The sequence below is a fragment of the Argentina silus genome (assembly GCF_951799395.1).
Source record: "Argentina silus genome assembly, chromosome: 11".
NCBI lineage: Eukaryota > Metazoa > Chordata > Actinopteri > Argentiniformes > Argentinidae > Argentina > Argentina silus.
Window position 1 is genome coordinate 14,228,699 of NC_139665.1, and position 25,000 is coordinate 14,253,698.

General features: G+C 43.6%; 1 protein-coding gene across 1 annotated transcript in view; it reads left to right on the plus strand.

The window, feature by feature from the left end:
- LOC310812387 (uncharacterized protein) overlaps nucleotides 1–25,000 on the plus strand; it is a gene marked incomplete at its 3' end in the record, with an annotated part of 45,214 nt that overhangs the window by 512 nt on the left and 19,702 nt on the right. The window contains exons 2-5 of the mRNA XM_083680918.1: nucleotides 4,874–4,966; nucleotides 21,546–21,792; nucleotides 22,251–22,371; nucleotides 23,167–23,303. Of these exons, the coding sequence (XP_083537044.1) occupies nucleotides 4,874–4,966; nucleotides 21,546–21,792; nucleotides 22,251–22,371; nucleotides 23,167–23,303 (598 nt within the window). The remainder of the gene's footprint in view (nucleotides 1–4,873; nucleotides 4,967–21,545; nucleotides 21,793–22,250; nucleotides 22,372–23,166; nucleotides 23,304–25,000) is intronic.

A 25,000-nucleotide genomic window follows, 5' to 3' on the forward strand; every position in this document is an offset into this window, starting at 1 on the left:
GGAAGGGGAGGCTACGAAAACACACGGAAATTAAAAAACTCTCACAATAAAATGAAAAAGGTAATCAATGGTCCTCTATGGCTCAGTTTGGTACAGCGTGGCGCTAACAAGGCTTAGGTTGTGGGTTTGATTCCTGCTGGGACCATATATACTGAAATGTATGCATTCACTGCAATGTAAGTCGCTTTGGATAAAAGCGTCAGTTAAATGCCATATATTATATTATATTATATTATATTATATTATAATAAGAAACGTAAGTGACACAGCCATTTCATTCACATTTTAAACTGTGAAAATGTTGTCAAACGAAAGAATCACAAGCCATTGCCGTAGTGCATTCAGATAATTCAAGCGTCTCCTTCGTTCATCGGACATCGCTACTAGATATGACTTATGCGGGACCAGACCAAACAAAATAACATGAATAAACCTGCCTGTTGTCCTGTTTATCAGCCAATGCTGGTCTCCTTGAACCAGCCACTCAAATAAGAAATCAATTATCCACTCTAGATGGTAAACTCTATGAGACTCTGCTTAGTCTCCAGTCAGGAGTAAATGAATGAGAGAGATTTGCCTCAAGGGAGGCGGGGGGGGTGGCGGGTGGGCGGGGTGGGTAGGGGACGGTGGGGGGTGGGGTTCCTTTATTCAAGGTCTGGTTGTAAACAACTTTATTAAGGGCTCCTAGAGTGCTGGTCTTGCCCCTAGGGGACACCCTAGACAAACAGCCCTTGACTCCTTTGTGTGGTTCTGTCCCTCTGGTTGAGATGGAAGTTTCCTCCAATGCAGGCTGGATGCCGGGGCTCTGCTAATGCAAAGTGCAGTGGACAGGTCTTTTGTTGTGCAGTACTCTAAGCACATTGCTAATTGAAAGGTTTCCCTCTCCGATAGGAGACTGGGGGAGTGAGGGGTGAGGAAAAGGGGGAGAGGCTGCTAATTTGCTAAGTGGGCTCCACTGGTTCTAGCCCTCATTCTTGTTGCTCATGCACTCTCTCTCTCTTTCTCTCTCTCTCTCTCTCTCTCTCTCTCTCTCTCTCTCTCTCTCTATCCAACATGCCGTATCTGTAATTCCTTTTCCTTTATCCCCGTCCCTCTCTCTCCTTCTCTCTCACCATTAAACCGGATCTCACTCTCCTCACCTCCTTCCCTTCAGTGTTTTATCTATCTAACTCTCTCTCTCCATAATCCCCCTTTCCATTTATTCCATGTCCTCCTCCCTGACTGATGGTCCGTAGCAGCCTGGCCCTCTGTGACCCCTAACGTCTCTGACCTTTAAACCTTTGACCTCCAAGCGTCCTGTAAATTCTTCTTGCCACCTGCGTGACTCTTTGCAGCAGATGCGATTTGAAATTGATTTGAGATTCCTCCTCAAAGGGATGGAGCAGCATACTAATGGCTGACCAGTGATTTTTTTAATATATTTTTTAGGGCATTTTCTGCTTTATTGGGATAGAGACAGTAGAGATTTGACAGGAAGGATGGGAGAGAGAGGAGGGATGACATGCAGGATATGTTGATGGCCGGAATCGAACCAGGGACCTTGCGATGATATGGTTATGCGCCTTAGTGTGCTACGCCATTGAGCGCCCCGCCAGTGATGTGTTTATGACCTGCAGACAGCTTTAATTAAGTGAATCGCTGCTCTAAGACCCCACAGACAAAGCTGTTTATTCCCCCTGTGGTTGATATAACCCCTCCCCTCCCCCCCACCACCCCTCTCTCTCCACTCTCTTCACTTGCTTCTTCTATCTTGCTCTCCTTCTTCTTGCTCTTCTCTCTCTCTCTCTCTCTCTCTCTCTCTCTCTCCATTCCCTTCGCTTTCCTCCCTGGTGTTAATGTCTTGCTGTTCTGCTGCTCTCACCAGAGGGGGTTAACAGACCTGAGCATGGAGCGGTGTGTTCAGCTCTCGCACAGACAATAAACTGGAATTTAGCCTCTATCCTTCTTGTATCTGCTTCCCATTGCTCTGGTCTGTTCTGTTCTGTTCTGCTCTGGTCTAGTCTGTTCTGGTCTGGTCTGGTCTGGTCTGGTCTGGTCTGTTCTGCTCTGGTCTGGTCTGGTCTGTTCTGTTCTGGTCTGGTCTGGTCTGTTCTGTTCTGCTCTGGTCTGGTCTGGTCTGGTCTGGTCTGGTCTGGTCTGGTCTGGTCTGGTCTGTTCTGCTCTGGTCTGTTCTGGTCTGTTCTGTTCTGCTCTGGTCTGCTCTGGTCTGTTCTGTTCTGCTCTGGGGATGAAAAGACTATAGGCTTGTTAAGTGACTCATCATGTTTGTGTTTTTTTTATCACATAAATTAGATTGTACTTCTGACCTTATGAAGATATTGATTTAGTTGGACTCAGAAGTGTCTGTCTGTGTGTGTGTGTGCGTGCTAATTTGAGTCTGACCGAGCTTGTACTCATCCAAAATATTGCTTTAGTTGGACTATAAAGACAGTGCCTGTCTGTCTGTCTATCTGTCTGCCTGCCTGCCTGCCTGCCTGCCTGTCTGTCTGTCTGTCTGTCTGTCTGTGGACTAATGTGAGTCTGACTGAGCTTGTCTCATCCATGGGATAGCGTTGTACAGCTCCAGACTGATTGGAGAAACGTTGTAGGCGAGCTGCTCAAACCAGTAACAGTCGTCGGGGTGCTGACAGTGGGGTTCAAGTCCCCACACTGCTGTCAGACATCACAGCCAGACTTCTCAGAGAGAAGCCCCTCTCCTGCTGCGTATGATGCAATATTAATGCCGACAAGCCATTGATACATGCTTGTAAATGAGTTGGAGGGGAGGTTTATTAAAGTTCTTGGCTGTAATCCAAAGTATATTTTACATTTCACTTTTAATGAGCAGTAAGATGATGAGACGTTTTTTAAAAAGATTTGCCATTTTATTTTATTTTTCTGCCCATCAACTTTGTTGCGACGTCTTTAGTGGTTCAAAGGCAGAAGTTTTTTCGGATGAAGTTGCTGGGAGGTGGATGGGAGAATAACTGTGTGTGTGTGTGTGTGTGAGTGTGTGTGTAGAGAGGTTGTCAGAACAGAGTGCTGTTTGATTTGGGTGAATTTGTCTGCCTCTGGTCATTGTTTTTGACCCATATGGTGCTCTGTTCGGAGAGGGAGCTTGCCTTTTTTTATGTTCTTTGTGCCTTTTTGGTCTTCCAGTAACCCCTCAAAGCTTAGTGTCAATCCTAAAATACATTTTACAGAGATAATAACATAATTATTTCTATCACAGATCTCTGAGACTAAAAAAATAACTGACTATCTTATCAAATCATCTTTTCATGTGTCAATGTTTTCAAGTTGCCCATTTATATTTGAAGCCAGTTGAATTGGTGATTTCATGTCTGAGATTTCCTCAGCTCAAATAGACAGTACTTTGACATTATTATTCAGAACTGTCTCCGGTTTGCATTGAATAAATTGGCTTTGCGTTCCTTTCTTTAGCCACAACAACCCTTCATCAAGCCTTAACCAACTCTCAAGTGTTCGAATATTTATCAAACTGCATTTCTATGTTGGCCTATGTGTGTGCAGTTGTAGTACTCCCTCTCTCTTTATCTCTTTCCCTCTCTCTCTCTCTCTCTATCTCTCTCTCTCTCTCTCTATCTCTCTCTCTCTCTCTCTCTCTCTCTCTCTCTCTCTCTCTCTCTCTCTCTCTCTCTTTCTATCTCCCTCTATCCATCATGCTGTATCTATAATTCCTTTACCCCCCCTCTCTCTCTCTCTCTTTCTCGCTCTCTCTCTCCCTGTTACTCTGCCTCTCCTCTCTCACACACTAATTCTTCAATGAGACAGTGACAACAGGAGATAACTATGCTGCAGCCTTTAGTCCGAGGTGCACACAAACACCCAATCATCTGTTATCGTTTCATCGGGTCATTTATTCTCCACGTTCACACACGACTGTAAGGTCATGACATGAGTTATGAGTTATTACAGAAGAATGAAAATGGGCTGAAAATGAACATGTCAGTCACGTTAAAACGCCTTATCTTTTTCTAACACTTCCTCAGACAACATGCTTCGCAACTCTCTACAGACGTCTCCATAGACACTACGTTGTTTGATGATTTATAAATGGTCCTAAAAAACCTCGTGATAAATGGCTGTTCATGTGTGCAGTACGTTTTGTACCTGAATACAAATGGTTCATTACGGCATGAACAAACTGTTTTCTAAGACGATCAACGGTAGACGTGCAGATTGTCGTAGTTCTCATTGTATTAAACTGTAGTCTCCCTCTCCCATCCATGCTAATATAGGGCTACTGCTGATTTTAATCAGAACCTACTCTTACCTCCCTCCCCTCTTCCCTCTCTCCCCTCCTCCATCTCTCCCCTCCTCCCTCTCTCTCTCCTCCTCCCTCTGTCTTCATCCTGAATGTTGTTCTACAGGAGATAAGACACTGTCTGTTTCCACTCTGCTGCTTCGGTCACCTTGGCTAAGTTATGTACAGTACAGTTACACACGCAGGCTTCCTTAGTTTTCTCATTCCAGACCTGCAGCAGTGTCAGAGTAGAGCGTTGTACAGTAGATGTCAGGATTTTCACGTCTAGTTTTTCTGTTAACTTACCTTTGTATTTCATAGCTACACCTTACAGGGTTAGGGTTCGGGTTACTTGTGACATGTAAAAACATACTGTATGTGTATATGACGTGTACAGTATACAGTAAGTCAAGGAAGGCTGGTGGTGGTAGAAATCGGAGGACAGGTTCATTGTAATGAATGGAATAAGAAATGGAATCAAACACACACACGTTTGATACCATTCCTTTTTCCATTTCATGCATTACACTGAGCCCGTCCTCGGATTTGTCCCTCCACCAGCCTCCACTGATGTGTGTGTGTGTGTGTGTGTGTGTGTGTGACACGTGTCCCTCTTCTCTCCCCCAGCATTGTGCACAGAAGAGTGTGCCCACGGCCGGTGTGTGTCTCCAGATACGTGTCAGTGTGAGCCAGGCTGGGGAGGAGTGGACTGCTCCAGTGGTGAGTCTCCATGAACACTCATTCCTATGAAGCCTCTTAAGCTGTGGTTCCCAACCTGGGGGACGGGAGGGGCCTTCATACACGACCCGGCCAGAGTTTTAGGTTGTTTTTTTTCAGAGAAAACAGGCGAATGACAGCATGAAACTGAACAAAATGATACCAGGACAACAAAAACCTTAAGACAGTGATGGGCATTTCAGATATACAGTATGTAATATAATACAACACATTTTTATTTTTTTTATTTTTTATTTTTTACTTCTTTTGCTAATTTAATTAGGTGTGAAATGAGGGGGGGGGGCTCTGGGTGAAAAAGGTTGGGAACCCCTGTGCTAAAGGATGATGCACACACACACACACACACACACACACACACACACACACACACACACACACACACACACACACACACACACACACACACACACACACACACACACACACACACCACTCACACTCCCTAAAGACACAGTACACAGTATCAGCTCATCTTTCCTTTTGATGATTCTCAAGTTGTTGACGCCTAGCTTGGAGCAGAGCAGACCTCTGACCTCCCAAAGTTATTGCCCCCCCCCCCCCCCCTCCTCTCTCTATCTCTTTCTCTCACCCTTCATTGTTTACCTGTCTTTATTGCTGCTGTGGGACCTAGAGAGCAGGCTGGGGCAGAGGCAGAGGTGGAAGTGGAGGTTTGGTATATTTACCACCAGTTAATGGGTAGACAGCGTAGGTGGGAGGGGAGCTATTGACTGGACAATAATGTCTTTGTTTGAAGAGAGGGGTGAGAGGTAAACAAAGACTCCATCTCTCACTATAACCCTGTCTATTTTCCGACAGCGCCCTGCCTAAGTATTTTTTCTTCTTTTGGCTCTGCACTCCAAACGTTTGGATTTTAAATCAAACAATGACTATGAGGTTAAAGTAGAGATCCTCAGCTTTTATTTTACATATTTTTAGTGTACATATTGGTTTCACCATTTAGAAATTTCCGTCTCTCTGTCATCTAATGTGTTTGTGTAGAATATGATCAAAGGATATCCCTCTCTACCCTCCCCCCCCCCTCCTAATTTATGAGTCCCATAACTACCTTTCATCTCTGGTAGCACGGCACTCTAACGACACACCACAAACTGCAGTCTAACGTGCCTGACAACATGGCCTCTGTGTTTTGGATTTGTCCCATCGCACTTGATTTATCACATGTGGATTCTGCCTTCACAGTTGATTACAACAGCATTTGCCATCCGCCCATTTACTCCAGGAAGTGCATGGTGTGTTACAGAGCAGAGAGAACGTCCTGAGGGATGTCGAGGTGCTTTCACAGAGGTGCGTTTTCATTCATGCGACTTCTGAGATGAAACGGGACGACATATTTGGTTGAGTAGCGGGGTTTCTCCGAGCGGGCAGGTCATTATGATTATGACAACTGGCGCCATGGCGTTATGGCATCGTGACGCGTGTGGAAACGCCTGTGACCTCCTGCCCTCTGAGGGAGGTTGAGGACACGACTGCCAGTGGAACGGAGGTGGTTTAAAAACAAAGGAAGAGCGGCGGATGTTATGCCACTGGAGATCTTTGAAGAACTGGAAAATTATACCCTTTTCCCCTTTTCCATTGCCTGTCTTAAGAAAAGAAAAGAGCATCGCCTTTTTCACTGCCTGCTTTTGAAAAAGACGACAGAGTCTTTTGAGGCACCACGATTACCATGTGGGGCAGGGATCCAACAGTTTACATTTTTCATGAGCTCTCTCTGCTGCAAACCTGACGGCCAATTCTGACAGTCCGACCTGCCTCTTCTCCTTTGTGTCTGTCCCCAGTTCTCTGTTTGTCATTTAGAATTTCATTGTGACCTGGTTAAAATGGTGACAGAGAGTTGGTCCTCCTTATGGACTGGTGTGTGTGTTTGTGTGTGTGTGTGTGTGTGTCTGTGTGTGTGTGTGTGTGTGTATGGACTGGCCTGTGTGTGTGTGTGTGTGTGTGTGTGTGTGTGTGTGTGTGTGTGTGTGTGTGTGTGTGTGTGTGTGTGTGTGTGTGTGTATGGACTGGCCTGTGTGTGTGTGTGTGTGTGTGTGTGTGTGTGTGTGTGTGTGTGTGTGTGTGTGTGTGTGTGTGTGTGTGTGTGTGTGTGCATGCATACGTGTTTGGTCTATACTGACAACTTGTCAGCTTTTGTGCCCGTCTGCTCCGATCTGAAAGAGAATTTTCTACATGTTGCAACATGGCCTGGGAGTCATGCTTTTCATGTTCGGTAATTGGGCACAAAAGCATCCCAAAGGTTGTGAACGAGAACGAGGGCCACCAAATGGAGAGTTCCACTCACTTATATCCAAGGAGTACGATGTCTGCTTTGTTTAGCTGCTCCGTGGAGACCCTCGATCCATTAGTTGGCATGGTAACTACAGTAACTAACATTCAACACACATCTGAAATAGTCAGTGGAGCAGGACAAAACAGATTGAGTGGACCTTTTTTCTTTTAAGCACTAACATCATAAAGGTGATATCTGATCTATTTCTGAGATTAAAACAAAGTTCATGCAGGCCTATAGGGTTCCATTTGGTATGTTTGTGTATAGCAAGAGTGAACTATGATGATATAAGAGGGTACCTCGGCCTAGAAGGGTGAAACAACAGTGTATCGGCTGTTGGCTGAAGTGGTTGGCAGTTGTTGTGTTGCTGCCCAGTCTCCGAGCTACGGATCCTCCCCAGCTACTGGACAAGTCATTTATCAAAGTAGAACCCCAGTAGATGGTCTCAGATTACACAGTGGCATTGACATAGTCCCTCTCTTTCTCTCAATGTCTCTTTCTCTGTCTGTCTGTCTGTCTGTCTCTCTGTCTGTCTCTCTCTCTCTCTCTCTCTCTCTCTCTCTCTCTCTGTCTGTCTGTCTGTCTGTCTGTCTCTCTCTCTCTCTCTCTCTCTCTCTCTCTGTCTGTCTGTCTCTTTCTTTCTCCTTATCTCTTGGTGCCACTCTTTCGCCCTATCACAGTAGGAACCGTCCTCAGCTCTCTGTCTTAGTGTGTGTGTGTGTGTGTGTGTGTGTGTGTGTGTGTGTGTGTGTGTGTGTGTGTGTGTGTGTGTGTGTGTGTGCGCGTGCGCACGCACGCTCACAGAAGCTGGAATAGTGACTCAATCTGCTGTGGGGGAGGCATGGAGAACAACCGCTTATCCAGCACTTAGGATTTCCAATTGGTTTAATTATACACACACATATACATTCATATACATTGCTAAAAAGGACGTATACTCAATAACCTGGATAGGTAGGTAACCTCGTGACCATTCCCTTTAATCCATTGTGCAGACACGACCACAGGAGATTTGTAGCTCTTGTTTTCCTTCACTCGAACGAAGGGATTATGAGTGAAGAATGATTATGCATAAGGGGCTGTCAAGTGTTTACGTCTTCCTCTTTCAAAAAACATTGTCCTTATTCCCCGTTATTTTACATTAGCTATAATCCCTCACATTTAAACCCAGGACTAGAGACATGACTAACAAGCAGTGGGAGTACAGAGCTGAATGTTTTTTTTTGTGGTTTTTTAAAATGTTTTTAGGGCATTTCTACATTTTGTTTTATTGGGATAGAGACAGTAGAGATTGACAGGAAGGATGGGAGAGAGAGGAGGGACGACATGCAAGACGTGTCGAGGGTCGGCATCGAACCAGGAACCTTGCGATTGTGTGGTATGCGCCTTAGTGTGCTACGCCACTAAGCACCCCGCAGAGCTGAATGTTTGTGTACACTTCAGTAACGACAGACACCCCGTCACTTACACAGTGATTAGTTCATTACATAGTTCATTACATCGTACATTAGTTGTACATTCATTAGTGGAACAGCTTCCCATCAGTAGCAACGGTGTAGTCTAAAGGGAGGGAAGGGCTTGTAAATGAAACGTAGCACTTAATGTAACCTACTGTAGCATATGTAATATGAGAGAGAGAGAGAGAGAGAGAGAGAGAGAGCAGGGGGAACATATTAGTAGTCGCACGCACATCCAAGGCTGCACCTGCACCTCCTGCATTCCCCTTGGACTTTTAGGTCTTTAGTGATTATACACAAGCTGGCCAGAGAGACATCGGTTGTCCTGCAACACACACACACACACGCACACGCACGCGCACGCGCACGCACACACACACACACACACACACACACACACACACACACACACACACACACACACACACACACACACACACACACTCACAGGCACAGGCACACACACACACACACACACACACACACACACACAGACACACAACGCTGACGAATTAACTCTGTAGCCCCGAAGTCCAATTAGCAGCTACAGCCGCATCAGCGTGGGTTTGGTCAGAATTAAGTTCAAAACACAGTTTTAATCAAATTTCAGAGGAACTCCTGAGGATGAGCCTGAAAGGTTAGCTCTAGAGAGGCAGAGCAATGGGGTCTGTAGTGAGGCTATCTATCTACAGTGACGGGGAGACGCTGTCTCAACAGGGGGCAGCCTGCTCTAGACACGCTGTTCTGGATCTCCTGTGTTTCAGAGTCCCATCCAATCAAAGCCTGTATATGTAGCTTGTATCCAGATGTTTCCGGTGAAATAGAAGACAATCATTTTCTGCTCTGAGAATGCATCGTTTGGCTAGTTTAAAATCAATAAGATAATATTTGAATTAACTTTTGGGTCTCAATATTATGGGCATTCATGTAAAAACAATAAACATAATTTAGTAATAAGTCGATGGTGGTTGGAAACCCCTTGATATGGGGATTAAACAGGCCTTCGCCTATAGAGTGCCTGCACACAATAGTAGCTACCAGCTAAATGGTAGGTAGCTTTGAGGTTCGAGGGGCCGGCCAGTAAGCGGAAGATCGCTGGTCCAAAGCCCAGTGCCGACTGAAGGGTATGAGCCAGAGGGTTGCTGGCATCATATCAAAGGTACCTTATTCTGTATATGAGGAGCAAGGCTTAGCAACTGTTCCAGGGGCTCTGCACTGCAACTGATATTGTGCTCTGAGCTCTCTGTGGATGTGCATCCTGTATCTGTAGGATGAAGACAACCTGATCCACACAGTGTGTAACTGATTTCTATGCAAATCAGAGACCCTATAAAAACAAAGATATTAATCCCAAAATTACATGAACTATTATCCTTGCATTAAGGTGGACTCAATTCAACTTACTGAGTGATTTGTTGATGACATTTTAGCTAATTTTAAGAGTGTCATAGCGAAGGGTCTGAATACTTCTGTACATGGGGTATTTCTGTATTTCTATTTTAATATATTTACTGAAATTTTTAAAAACCTGTTTGCGCTTTGTCATTCCGGGGTATTGTGTGTGGATTGATGTCAAATTCTTTTAATTTAATCCATTTTAAATTGAGTCTATAATACAACAAAATGTGGAAAAAGTGAAGGGGTCTGAATGCTTTCCGAAGGCACTGTATCTGTATTTTTCTTCTCATATCCAACTTCACTGGAATGCTGGGGATTTCCACATGTTGGAATCAACTGGATGGAATGACTTTGAGTACGAAGCAACGAGAATCATCAGCCCTTTAAAAGAGGATAGAAATAGTTTATTTGCATAGAAACAGGTTATTTTCATGAAGTGACTCAGAAGCTTCTCTCTGTATGTAATCAAACATTTTGAGCAGATCCCATGCAATACCTAATGCTAATCTTACAATTACAGTTCCAATTTCCTATACTGAATTGCTTGAATCATTCCAACTGTAACCCTTTCACATGAATAAAACAGACAGAAAGGGAATAAACGTTTTATATCAACAGCTGTACCCAGCTCCAAATCTCTGGAAATGATGGGGTGCTGTTTTCTCCTTGACTCTTCCTCTGTCTCTCCAGACATGCTATCAATCCTCCCTTCTGAGAGAGGGAGAGAGAGAGAAGGAAATTAAATGGCATTTCACCACATCTGAAACTTCTTGATTACCCATTTACCTTCCTGATACCAAGCATGTCCACGCTGGCCAATCTTTATGACAAATAACCCATTAAGACTCCAAATAACCCATTAAGACTCCAAATAACCCATTAAGAGCCCCTCTCCCTCTCTCTTTCTCTTCTCTCCCCCCCCCTCTCCCCCCCCCTCTCTTCTCTCCCTCTCCCTCCCCCCCCTCTCTCTCTCTCTTCTCTCCCTCTCCCTCTCCTCCCCCCTCTCTCTCTGATTCAGATTAATTTCCTAGTATCTTGTTTATAGCCCTGCACTGCCTGTCAGATGGAGAGCTATACACAATGGATTCCTTTCCTCTCCGCGCAGTGTCATTGACTTCGCCGTGACTTTGAAAAAGGCCAGGAATAATTAATATGCTCTGTTACCTTCCTAGCTGTAGACTGACTCTGAGGAGCCAGTGAGCGCTGGGTACAAGCACTTCATTCTCCAAGGTTTCTTGACCTCTCTTCAAGTTGCCGTGACCTCAGAGAGAGGGGCTGTTGGGGCGATGATGTCATAGTGAGGCTGAAAGGGGGGTGGCAGACGTGCTGAGAGGGAATCTCCTGTCCACTTAGACACCCCCCCCCCCATCTTCCTGTTTGTCTAATGCACTTCGGATGCACTTCAGCAGTGACCTTGTGCAAATAAAATCAAATAAAAATAAAAACGTTGATTTCATGTGGTATCAACTCCTAGTAGGTGCCGCACAGATTTCCTCATCTTGGTTTAACATACTGTAGATATGTGGCAAAAAACTGTTCCAGGGGCTCTGCACTGCAACTGATATTGTGCTCTGAGCTCTCTGTGGATGTGCATCCTGTATCTGTAGGATGAAGACAACCTGATCCACACAGTGTGTAACTGATTCCTATGCAAATCAGAGACCCTATAAAAACAAAGATTTAATTCCATAATGACGTAAACTATTATCCTTGCATTAAGACGGACTCAATTCATCTTACTGAGTGATTTGTTGATGACATTTCAGCTCATTTTAAGAGTGTCATAGCGAAGGGTCTGAATACTTCTGTACTCTGATACGTGCCAGAGGTTAGTCGTATGGTCTGAGCTGTAAAGGTGTCACCTTGAACCTCATAGTGCCCGCTTAGCGGTTCCATGTAGATCTCATTTGATTGCTTTTGTCTGGGTCTAGGTCATGTTCATGACATCATTAGACATGACCTTTTGACACTGTCCAAATGGACCTATAGGCCTTTCTATGTGCTCTCTGAAGAGTTGATATTATTCACTCTTTTCGGTGGGTGGACAGACAGCCACTTTCCCATAATCATAAACCACAACACAGATTTATACCCCTCATTTGCATGGGAGGAAATCATTAAAAGGCAATTACTGCACAGCAGATCAAGGTGGGAGATGCCTATACGGTTCTGAGCTGAGGCTTCATGAGAGGAGCTTTGCCAAATCTCATGGATAACTGCACAACAAAACACATGTGTGCTATGACATTTAATGACAGCAATTATCTTTTATATTAATGACAGGAATTATTATGTTTTCAAAAAACAAAACAAACATGTTTCTTCAATATCTTAAATGCAGCAAATCCCACTGGATTAGGATTAGTTCTGAGGTATAAGACTCCTGTCTCCCTAGTAATACATTTACATTTACACTTACATTTATGGCATTTAGCAGACGCCTTTATCCAAAGCGACTTACAACAAATACATTTGTTTAAGTAAGTGAATCATCTATCCATCAGTTATCATAAGATAAAGTAATCAATGCTCAGACCAGGGGCCATTGGCAGTCACAATGCTAGAAGAAGGAATTTTTTTTTTATTTTTTTATTTTTTTATTTATTAACAGGAGAGAAACTTGTACAGGGGGGTAGTGGGGGTGAAGAGGTCTTTAGGAGGGACAGTTAAGATGTAGCCTGAAGAGATGGGTCTTCAGCAATCTTCCCTTATTGTTTGGTTGATTTGGTATTGTTTGGTATTGTTTTGACTTGCTCACTGTTTTAAGTATTGACAATGTTTCTTTAGATGATTTATACCGGCATTATAACAATGAAGCAGGGTCACACACACACACACACACACACACACACACACACACACACACACACACACTCAGTCAGTCAGTTTCACATCAATTCCCCACCCACCCTCTCCCCTCCCCACGAGCAGTAAAGTATGTCACCCATCTGGGTTGCCCTTTAGCTCTGTCCACATCCACACCCCTGATCGAAACCATAGCACACCCAGCCAAAAATATGCCAGCCTGTAATTACAATTATTAATTGGAAATAGGAAATCAATGAGTGTGAATTAGGCCCAACAGACGCATGTTTGTCTTTAGGTTGACTGACTATTGATTAGCCTGCGTGAGCTGTTGTTTGTTGGTCCTTCTTTGTCTTGTGACCCTGTTTGTGGGAGAACAAGTACATTCACCCATGGCTACCCATGGCTCGTCTTATCATCTCTGCGTGTATTTCTCGCCTTTGCTTTTGTTTGTTTTGTTTGTCTTGTTGGTGTTGAGAGAGGAGGCTTGTACAGTGAAATAGAAGGTTACAGTTCTGTGGGAGAGAAAATGATACAGTGACTGCCTACTTTGTGTTGTTTACAGAGAGAGACGGTGGGCTGCTGATGCCACCTCTGCTCAGGCAGTCATTGTGGGGTTGGTTGAATAAGATCAAACACTTGATGCATCATTCCTACTTTCTGCCCTTCCTACATTCTCCATGGTGATGGTGTCTCATCCCTGCACAGCTTCTTAGCTTGCTCTCTCGTGGTGCTCTGCTGCTCCACACATATTCACGTAGAAATCTCCCCATTATCCGGTATTCCGCAGACTATCCTGTCTTTGACTAGTGAGACTTCAAGATTTACAAATTCACACCTTGCATGCATCATTCCTACTTTCTGCCCTTCCTACATTTTCCATGGTGATCGCTGATCTAACAACTCTGTTGCTGCAGTATAACTAATGTGTTGGGAACTTTGTTTTCACACACTCAAATCAAGTCGCTGTACTTTAGTGGTCATCTCAAGGGATGGATTATTCAAACACTTCAACTGGGCTCACTCGTCATCCCAATGGAGGTCCACGATGTGACTCTTTACAATATAATAACTCTGCCTTTGTGAAACCTATGTTTCCTTCTTCTCTGACTTTTCCTAATTGTGTTTTGCACAGGCTACATGAGAACAAAGTATTCAAAAAACGATGCAATTGGGATTCTCTATAATAAGTGCACACACTCTCTCTCTCTCTCTCTCTCTCTCACACACACACAAACTAAGATAAGAGTGTGTAGGCGAGTGAGAGAGAGTGAGTAGGAGAAAGGGCGATAGAGAGATAATGAGAGAATGAAAAAACATTTGCGAGGCACCTACAGATTTAATGTCAAGTCTTGTATCGGAAAATGTGAAAATGTGCAAAAAGCAAGGAGGGTTGCACATTGTAGGCCTAGCTTGATTGACAAGGCTGTGTCTGAGGTGAGGGTCCGTGCGTGTGTGCGCATGCGTGTGTGTGTGTGTGTGTGTGTGTGTGTGTGTAAAAGAGCAAGTGTTAAAGCTTAGAAAGCATCAGTCTTGCTTCTTACAGCTTTGCCTTGATTTCCCAAAATATTATTCCCAAATTCGTTATGTGGTTTCAAATGTGACTGGCTATAAACACAAATCAATATTACACAAATCTGGTTTCCATATTGATAAAGACTACACTCACAAAATATTATTCCCAAATGTGTTAGGCTATATGCTTGTAGCTGCATTTGTAGCCAGACTGAAAAGTTACCCGAACACCTTCAGTGTTTGGTAGTCATCGAATGAACACAGGTTCACCTGAGCTCGAGCATCAAGCTTGAATGGTATTATAGTCTCATTAACAGTCAATGGCACAATCCATTCAGCTTTCTCAGCATTGCACATTTGTACAGAGTCAACAAAGAATTACTGAGGCTCCTCCTCAACAGTGTGGGCCTTTCTCTTTGTAGCCTCAGCTTTACAGGATTTTGAGAAATGATTATTTTTCCCACAGTTGTGACCTGATTTGTCGTATGCGGGACAAGACTTGGGTTTGTGATTGCCTCCGCATTTCCCACATGCAGTGTTTCAATATTTATATTTTTCTTGTTTTGTTTTGTACTGCTCCTCTATTTTTAATGCACCGCTGTCTCATCCCTGCACAGCTTCTTAGCTTGCTCTCTCGTGGTGCTCTGCTGCTCCACACATATTCACTGTTTTCAGCAGGGTCAGATCCTGCTCACGTAGAAATCTCCCCATTATCAGGTATACCACAGACTATCCTGTCTTTGACTAGTGAGTCATCAAGATTTCCAAATTCACACCTTTTACTCAGTGTATGCTGAAAAAAACTGATCAAAACTGACTCCTTGTATCTGATCACCAGAGAAAAACGGGTATCTCAAACGTGAGGTGGTTGCTTGGTACAAAGTACTCCCCGAACTTAGCCATGACAACAGTAAAGGTCAAGTTTGCCTCATCAAGCTGAAAGCCAAAGCATCCTCTCCTATGCAGAATAACATGGAAAGCACAACAGGGCTGTGAACTAGGTGTACAGCCATTTATATTGTATTCAAGATGCTTCAGCTAGGAATTACAGTGTAATCAACCACGCATGGCTCTCATGAACTCATAACAGCACACTTCCCTCTCAACTTCCAACCCCGGCTCCCTGTGTTTATGGTGGTTTGTTTGACTGTGATGACAGTTTAATGAACAGGGCTGCATGGTGTGAGAACTGTGGACCCTGAGACTGTCCACTGACTGACTTATTGACTGGCGTTTGTGGTACTGAGTTGTGAGTACAGCTGAGAAACACTTCACTAGCTGCCTCTCTGACAGCCCATCGATCTCAGTCTCTCATCTGAATGAAATCTAGAGGGGAAGCCAGACGTGACACAAACAGCACAACTTTATAATCATTAATTAATTTGCTGTAAGAATCAATTCATTAGCTTTTGGTTCAGAGAGCGAAAGAAAGGGGACTTGTTTAGGCTGGGAGAGAATATGATATCCGTCCAAAAGGGAAAGATTGTTACGACTTTTTCTTGGTTTATTTTAGTTTTCTTTAGAGAACTAGAGTCTTTGCCAGGGGCTCTCTAGCACCTGCAACTTCAGTGCTAAATGAGTTCTTATGTGTAATTGTCTGTACTAGCTAGCCAACATACAGTGTGTGTAAGTCTTTATGGAAGACTTATGTCTATAGTTGTTGTATATCTTTTTTATTTAATTTTTTTTACATGTATGGCATTTAGCAGATGCCTTTATCCAAAGCGACTTACAACAAATACATTTGTCTAAGGGAAATCTATCCATCAGTCATCATAAGAAAAAGTAATCTATGCTAGGACCAGGGGCTATTGGCAGTCACAATGCTAGAAGAAAGGAAGATATATATATATATATATATTATTTTTTTTTCAGGAGAGAAACTTGCACAGGTGGTGGGGATGAAGAGGACTTTAGGAGGGGACTTTAGTGTCTGTATGCTTTTGTTCATGGGTGTGTGTGTGCATGCGTCTGTCTGTCTGTCTGTCTGTCTGTCTGTCTGTCTGTCTGTGTTTGTACTCCTTCATACACACACATACAGCACCTACTGTAATGCAGAGTCCAGTCCAGCATATTTCGACATGCTAGCAGATCGTGAGCCATGGGGATTATCCTAGACAACTTGATCTCAGGCCAAACTCTGTCCCCAACAGATGCTGTCACAGAGCATGCAGTGCTTTCAACCACACAGCGCTATTCCACAGCATTACTGTCAGCGGGGTTTCTCCTGTCTCCTGTTCCGTCAAACTAAACATCGATCACCCCCCCCACTCCTTATTATCTGGCAACCACCTCATCAATAAGTGTAGAATAATTGTAAGCATAATCAGAATTGCATCAGCAGACAGTGAACCATTGTGGGGATGGTTAAATGGTGCCACATCACATTTGGAGAAACAAGATTAACATTATACTTAGACATAACATAATATAATTTTTTCAATGTTGAGTCAATTGAGTTGCAAAGCAATTCTTAAAATTCTTCCAGATTTCCAAAAACATTTTCTCTTTCCAACTCTGTATGAGATGTTCACAATATTTTTGCCCCTAAGTGAGTCTGAGATTCAAAATCAATGTTCTCCTGTGGGTATTGTATTTATGCAAGTCCACCACCTCATCTGATTCCTTTTAATGAAGCGAAGCGTAATGCTAGGTCAAGCTTGGCAAGTCCCCGTCTGACTTCAACCCCACAATGTTTCTGCTTCATTTGAAGAAATACTTTTTAGAGCAAATGACTCCCTCTTACTCAATTAATCGCTTAGGCTTTGTGTCTTACTCTGTGAGGTTTATTGATTGGCGAACATGAGCAGATTTGATTAAAAAAAAACTAAAAAAAGCTGGTATGCTCCTACATACAGAGCATTCAGAAAGTATTCAGACCCCTTCACTTTTCCCACATTTTGTTAATGTTACAGCCTCATGGATTCAATTATTTTTTTTCCTGATCAATCTACACACAATACCCCATAATGACAAAGTGAAAACAGTTTTTTCGAAATGTTTGCTAATTTATTAAAAATAAAAAACTGAAATATCTATATTTATATAAGTTTTCAGACCCTTTGCTGACAATCGAAATTGAGCTCAGGTGCATCCTGTTTCCATTGATCATCCTTGAGATGTTTCTACGACTTGATTGGAGTCCATCTGTGGTAAATTCAATTGATTGGTCATGATATGGAACGGCACACACCTGTCTATATAAGGTCCCACAGTTGACAGTGCATGTCAGAGCAAAAACCAGGCCAGGAGGTTGAAGGAATTGTCCATAGACCTCCGAGACAGGATTGTGTTGAGGCACAGATCTGGGGAAGGGTACAAAAACATTTCTGCAGTATTGAAGGTCCCCAAGAACACAGTAGCCTCCATCATTCTTAAATGGAAGAAGTTTGGAACCACCAAGACTCTTCCTAGAGCTGGTCGCCCGGCCAAACTGAGCAATAGAGGGAGAAGAGCCATCATCAGGGAGGTGACAAAGAACCCAATGGTCACTCTGACAGAGCTCCAGAGTTCCTCTGTGTAGATGGGAGAACCTTCCAGAAGGACAACCATCTCTGCAGCACTCCACCAATCAGGCCTTTATGGTAGAGTGGCCAGACGGAAGCCACTCCTCAGTAAAAAGCAGGGGTCTGAATACTTTCCGAATGCACTGTACTTGTGTTTGATACCATTCCTCATTCCATTCCATGCATCACAATGAGCCCGTCCTCCGATTTCTAGTTCAGTCTCCCCTGACAGAGATCTGTCTTCCGTTACTATGAGTGAATGTAACAGGAAATAAGTACTGTGACTCTATAGTATAAGAAGGTCCATTGTATAAGAGTATCAAACTAGGTTACACAGCAATTCTTGTTGGACACTCCCAAGAATAAGTTGGAGTAAAATTTGAGGTCCCTCCCCCCCCCCTTTGAGTGCTGGGAAGTAATTTCTGACTTGCACGCACGCACACACACACACTCATTAATTTAATGCCTCACTCTAGAGTTTGTCTCTCTGATCCATCTGTCTCTGTCTGGACTGATTAGGCTGTAATTTCATCCAGTGGTAATAATCATAACAGTAGATTTCCTATGTACAATCAAATGCATAATTAAACAGTGTATTAATAGAAACAATCTGCAGAAATCAGTTCAGTCATTCAGTTTTAGCTCAGCCACGCAGAGATGCAATGTCTTCCTAGTTTAACAAGAGACATTCCACAAACTTCAGCCAACATTAAACAACCAAAAAGTTGCACACTGCATCAGCACTGACAGAATCTGACTCCACATAAGCCCCACACTGTACTGTAACAGACTACAATTCATGTACATTCCAGTACTTTAAGCTGGATGAGAATAAGGACCCTTAGACTTCCCTATAGACGCTACCGAGAGGAGATTGCAGCCAGTGCAGGCAGAGAAGCTCAAGTGTTTGTGTGTTTCTGGTTGTTTCCGGTTGCTGATGTCATGGCGGTGCTTAGTGACTTAAGAGGAAACAGTGTGTTCCGAAGTCTGCTAGTGACTCATTCTTGACTCTGTTAGCTGCTGAAAAGGATAAAGTATTGCTTTGACTGTGAGCCACATGGGCTAGTGTGTTTCACAGGGATACAGTTCACCCTGGTAGATTGTACAATCGGATTCCATCTCTTCCTCTCTTTCCCTCTCCCACCCTCCTCTCGTTACTTTACTGCGCAAAGTGCAGAAGGCCCTTTCGAGAAAGTGTAGACTAATACGGCAGCGTGAGAACAGACACAGGCTTGGTGTAGTAGCTGACTAATAGTACAAAAAGTCTGTCATCTTCTCTGACTCGCTCCACAGTGAAGCTAGCATCTTCAAGCACCAGTCTTTTTTCCTCAGTGTGCAGAGCAGTAAACCCTATTCAAGCATACCTGTACAGGCTGATGACGCTTACAGGCACGTAGTCCGGCCTAGTGCCCAGCCTATAAAGGTTCATGCATAACATGCTCATTTAATTGCTACTCTCCGATTTAGCAGGCTAACACAGGAAGGTCGTAAGCTGGCTTGGTGGTCACAATTCCACAGAATTGTTTGAACTCTTGCTAGCTCAGCTATTATTCCTCAGGTTTTACAACTTGCTAGGTCTCTCGTGTAGGCGACGGTCAGCACTTGATGAGTGCTTGTGGTTTATGGACCATTTGAGCCCCTGGATAGCTAGATAGCTAGCTTTTTTAATGTTTTTATTTTATCAGGAAATATAAGTGCCCTGTTCGCAAGAAGGTTGGCTAGTTGGTGTCCGTAGTTCCGCTAAGCGTGTGAGTGACAGACAGTTTGTGCCTGGCGACACAAAGGTTATGTTACGCCCTGAAGCAGCATTCGTTCCCAGAGTCCGCAACCAAGCTGCTGTGCTGCTCCCTATTGTTCTTATTCTTTTCACTTAATACCGTTTTTTTTCGGCTGGGAGAGAATACGATATCAGTCCAAAGAAAGAGAGAGATCGCTTGCTACCTTTTCTTAGTTTATTTTGTTTTCTGGTTTTTAGTGTGTTTGCCTTTCAGGTGGATCTTTGCCTGGGGCTCTCTAGCAGCTTCAGTGCTTATATATCCTGGATGGTTAATAGGGATGGAGAACAAGGTTTTCACACATTGTGTACTTCCACCAAATTGTATTTCACCACCACATATACAAAAGCGCACACACACACACACACACACACACACACACACACACACTCTCTCTCTCTCTCACTCCAGGGGGGCTGCCTCTTCTCTTCCCACCAGGAAGGTTTTGAAAGCTGATATTTTGGGCTTAAACTAAGACATCTCATGTTGGCAGAAATGTTGGCACCCCTAGAAAGAGGTGTTGTTCTAGGATTAATCAGTGATAGATGATGTTTTGGGCAGAGATGTTCTTTTTAAATTTGCACATTTTAGCAAATATTAATTAATAGTAATTGCTTTGATTTGTACAGTATAGTGCCTTTCTCCCTTACACACGTGGTCAAAGTCACCTATTCCACTACCAATATGTAGAACCCACCTTAGTGATGCCACGGCAGCCATTTTGTGCCAGAAAGCTCACCACACATCAGCTGTCAGTGGAGAGGTGAAGGAGAGAATCATGCCAATTAAGAACCAGGTGATTAGGGTGGCCATGAGGGAATGGAGGCTGGATTGGGAAGAACACGCCTACACTTGTGATCAGTGCCATGGGATCGTTAACGACCACAGAGAGTCAAGACCTCGGTTTAATGTCTTATCCGAAGGATTGCATCTTCAGAGTAGCCTTGGGGCACTGGGGTTCCCTAGACCAGAGGGAGGAGGAGTGCCACCTACTGGTAATCCAACACCACTTCCAGCAGCCTGTTTTGGTTTCCCGTCCAAGGATCGACTGAGGCTTACCCTGCCTAGCTTCCCAGACTGGCCAGCAGAGGGATTCAGGAAGGTGTGGCTGCTTAGGCATCTAACAGAGCATGTGGTACCTACCCGTTGCTTGGCAACCAACGTTAGGATAAATGACTAAGAATAACTAGTAACTAACAAATGCATTATTTATTTATTTAGTTAATATTTTGCTTTTTGTAACATTTGTTAATATTTTGCTTATATACTGTATATATATTTTTTTTTATGTCCCATGCACCAACCGCACCAAGTCAATTTCCTGTATGTGCAAATGTACTTGGCCAAATAAAAGAATTCTGATTATGATTCTGATGTGTATCGTGAGTTAAAAGCTTGGATGTGGCTGTTGCTCAGGCAAAGTTATTGTTGTTACTCGCCTGTTGATTTGAGATACACTGTAGTATAAAGCAATAGATAGGTCTTGTATGTTAAATGGCCATATGTGTTATTGTATGGTTTACATCTTAATGAGCCTTTGGCACCAACCACAGTACCACAGTGTGGTTAAATGTTAGCAAATAGTAAAGTAGTTTTCTCTCTCACACTGTGTAACCCTGTACCCATGCCAAGAAATAAAGTTCTTTGTAATTCAACAATGATTTAGCTCATCGCAAACAGTACGCCTATGTTTGGGCTTGCTTAGGGATTGAGCTGTCTATGAGGGCTTTTTAAATAGAAAGATCTTTGTCCAAAATGTATGGACACAGCTAGACTAGTATGTCTAGGGGCGTAACCACTGCTCTTTGTAATCCACAGGTTGTGAGAGTGACTTCTGGGGCCCTCACTGCACTAACCGCTGCCAGTGCCAGAACGGCGCTCAGTGTAACCCCATCACAGGGGCCTGCGTCTGCACGGACGGCTACCAGGGCTGGCGCTGCGAGGAGCCCTGCAAAGCGGGCGTCTTTGGAAAGGGCTGCCAGCTGGAGTGCAAGTGTCTCAACGGTGCCACCTGCCACCATGAGACGGGAGAGTGCCTCTGCGCCCCGGGCTACACCGGGGCCTTGTGAGTAGCTCCAGTTACATCACTGTAGCAGGAGAGGCTGGAGGAGGTAGACAGGCTCGTTGTAATGGGTTCTCATGGAAACAGTTGTGTTTGACACCATTCCTCATTCCATTCCATGCATTACAACAAGCCCATCCTTCGATTTCTACCTCCACCAGCCTCCACTGTACTGTAGATGTTGTTCTGTGTAACTGCACGTTAATACATTATTTTTACTTGGGTAAATACAGAGTTACCACACAGGTATAGGGCCAACATAATGTAAAATGTTACCCGTAACTATATATGGTAAAGTTTGGCCTATGTCTTTTATAATAGTGGTTGCGTGGTTTACAAAACTTTTTGGTCATTACTTTTAGTTGACCTCTTGGCAGATGTGGGACATGTAAGATGTAAGATGTAAGACTCTTACTGGCTATTGGTCTGATATCTGCATCTCTGTTCTGTTCCCTCAACAGCTGTGGCGAACGTTGTCCCTCTGGTAGTCATGGCGCCCAGTGTGAGCTACGTTGTCCCTGTCAGAATGGTGGAATGTGCCATCACGTCACAGGGGAGTGCTCCTGCCCCCCTGGATGGATGGTACGACCCAAACCCAAGCACACTCACAAACTCTCCTGTGTTGTCATTTACAAACCATTGCCCTTTCTTCCAGTCTCCACCAGGGTTGGGATGAGAAGTGAATTGGAAGTGTATTGACTTCAGAACCTCCACACTGAAACTTTCATCTCCAAAGTTTCTTCCACTTACAATTTAGTATACAGACTCTCCCACAAACTCAGAAGACACTGTTGCTATATCTTTGGACTGTACTTAAGGATAAAAGTCGGTAGCTTATTCTTTTGCTATCAGTGTTTTTTTTCACACTCCTCATATCCTTCTACAAACTTTAACTAACTTTGTGAACTCTGACATATTATTGAAAAATAATGATTTCCAAACTGTGTCGATATTCTCAAGAACTGTTAATGATTTATCTCAAAGTTGTACCTGTTTTTGTCCTATTGTTATAGTTTTTTTCTGTTGTTGGCTCCTTCTTTATTTGTATTTATTTATTTGAACGCACACATTTAACACACTTAATTGCCTACACATAATACTGACCCTCACTCCGCTGCAGGGGTATGGGAGAGGGAGCTGAACCACACAGCGCCTTCACTGTCAGAAACAACACACACTACCATTCATACTGCATGTTTTGAATTGTATGATTTGTAATGTATTTTGTGTTTTAAAAAAAAAAAAAAAAAAAAAAAAATATATATATATCAAAGTTGTACCTGAATTATAGGGGTTTTCAGACGGCTGCATGTAGACGTTAGTTCAAGCCGTCCTGGGTTTGTCCTCATTCCTTACTGTGTGCTTGTCTGCCCCCAGGGCTCTGTGTGTGCCCAGCCGTGCCAGTTTGGCACCTATGGCATCAACTGCAGCCAAGAGTGCCCATGCCGCAACGGAGGCCTATGTGACCACATCAGCGGGCAATGCCAATGCACCGTGGGCTACAGAGGAGAAAGGTAGGGCAGTGAGTTTGGCATGGCCATCCTCACAACCTCACATACTCACATCCTCACATCCTCACAACCTCACATCCTCACAACCTCACATCCTCACAACCTCACAACCTCACATCCTCACAACCTCACATACTCACAACCTCACATCCTCACAACCTCACATCCTCACATCCTCACAACCTCACATCCTCACATACTCACAACCTCACAACCTCACATCCTCACAACCTCACATCCTCACATCCTCACAACTTCACATACTCACAACCTCACATAGCCACATACTCACAACCTCACATACTTACAACCTCACATACTCACATACTCACAACCTCACAACCTCATACTCACAGGCACGATGTGGATCACTGTGTACTAAGTACAGTCTATGTGAGGACATTGGCATTATATTTTGGATATATATCCAATATTCATTTGTTTAACCAAGGACACGTTCAGCATTCGTTATGAAACCGTAGATAATAGGTTTAATCTTTGTAGGGTCAGATGAAACATTTTCAGCTTTTTATCCTCCATACGTTTGTAGATTCTGTTATAAGAGAGACATTGCTCTCTTGAGTAGCAAATGCTTTTATCCAAAGTGACTTACAGTACAATTAGTGCATACATGTTTCATGTACAGTATAGAGTCCCAGTGGGAATCCAACCCACAATGTAAGCATTGCTAACATCATGCTCTAATAATGGAGCCACACAGGACCACAAGCTCTAAGGTATTCCCCATCTCAACATCCACTTTTCTCCCTTTCTCTCTTTCTATGCTAATGCTTGCTCATATCTATCCGTCTCCCTCTGCCCCCCCCCCCGCCCCCCCTTTCCACTGTTGGAGTTAGATAGGTCTAATTTCCCTCATTAATAACCAGAGGAGGACTTTTACCGGGAGTCAATTGAAATCCCTCCCTCTCTGGTATTTCTCTGGCAGACTGAGACAGAGTTTATTACCTCTGCCAGAAACACTGTCCAGAGGTGGAAAATACCTCTCCTACCCTCCACGCTCTCTTTATTCACAATCTGGACGAAATTACCTCCATTCATTAGCCCAGAGACAGGGGTATTAGCCCGCTTGGAATAATCTGAGATTGGGTTTCTCTCCCCGTCCCTCAATGTTCCAATGCAATGTGGCTAGATAAGACAAAGTGATTTAAACGTGTTACATAACGAGCCTATTGGATGGTTTAATTGAGTGATTCGTCTAATGTTTTAATAGCTCAGTGGGATGTCTTGGGGAATAATGCGCTGGCCAGGACTGTAGATTTAACTTTGTGTTTGACTCATTTCAACAACCCCCTTTTTTACTATTCTGTTCACTGCCTCTCTTGGTTCTATTTGAATTATGTTCATTAGAATTAACAGCCAAATATATTCACCGTGAGCACAGTCCAGGGTCCTGTGTAACACCCAGCCTGTTGGACCTGTCTGTTATCTTAGGCTTATGAAGAACATGCAATTTGCGAGGGGAATGGAATCAGCCCTTTATGAGAACATGAGTACGAGTCAATTTATGAGAACATGAGTACTAGAACATGAGTACTAGTCAATGAGTGAGTGTAATAGTGAAGGAGTGAATATAATAGTGAGTGTAATAGTGAAGGAGTGAGTGTAATAGTGAGTGTAATAGTGAGTGTAATAGTGAAGGAGTGAGTGTAATAGTGAGTGTAATAGTGTAATAGTGAGTG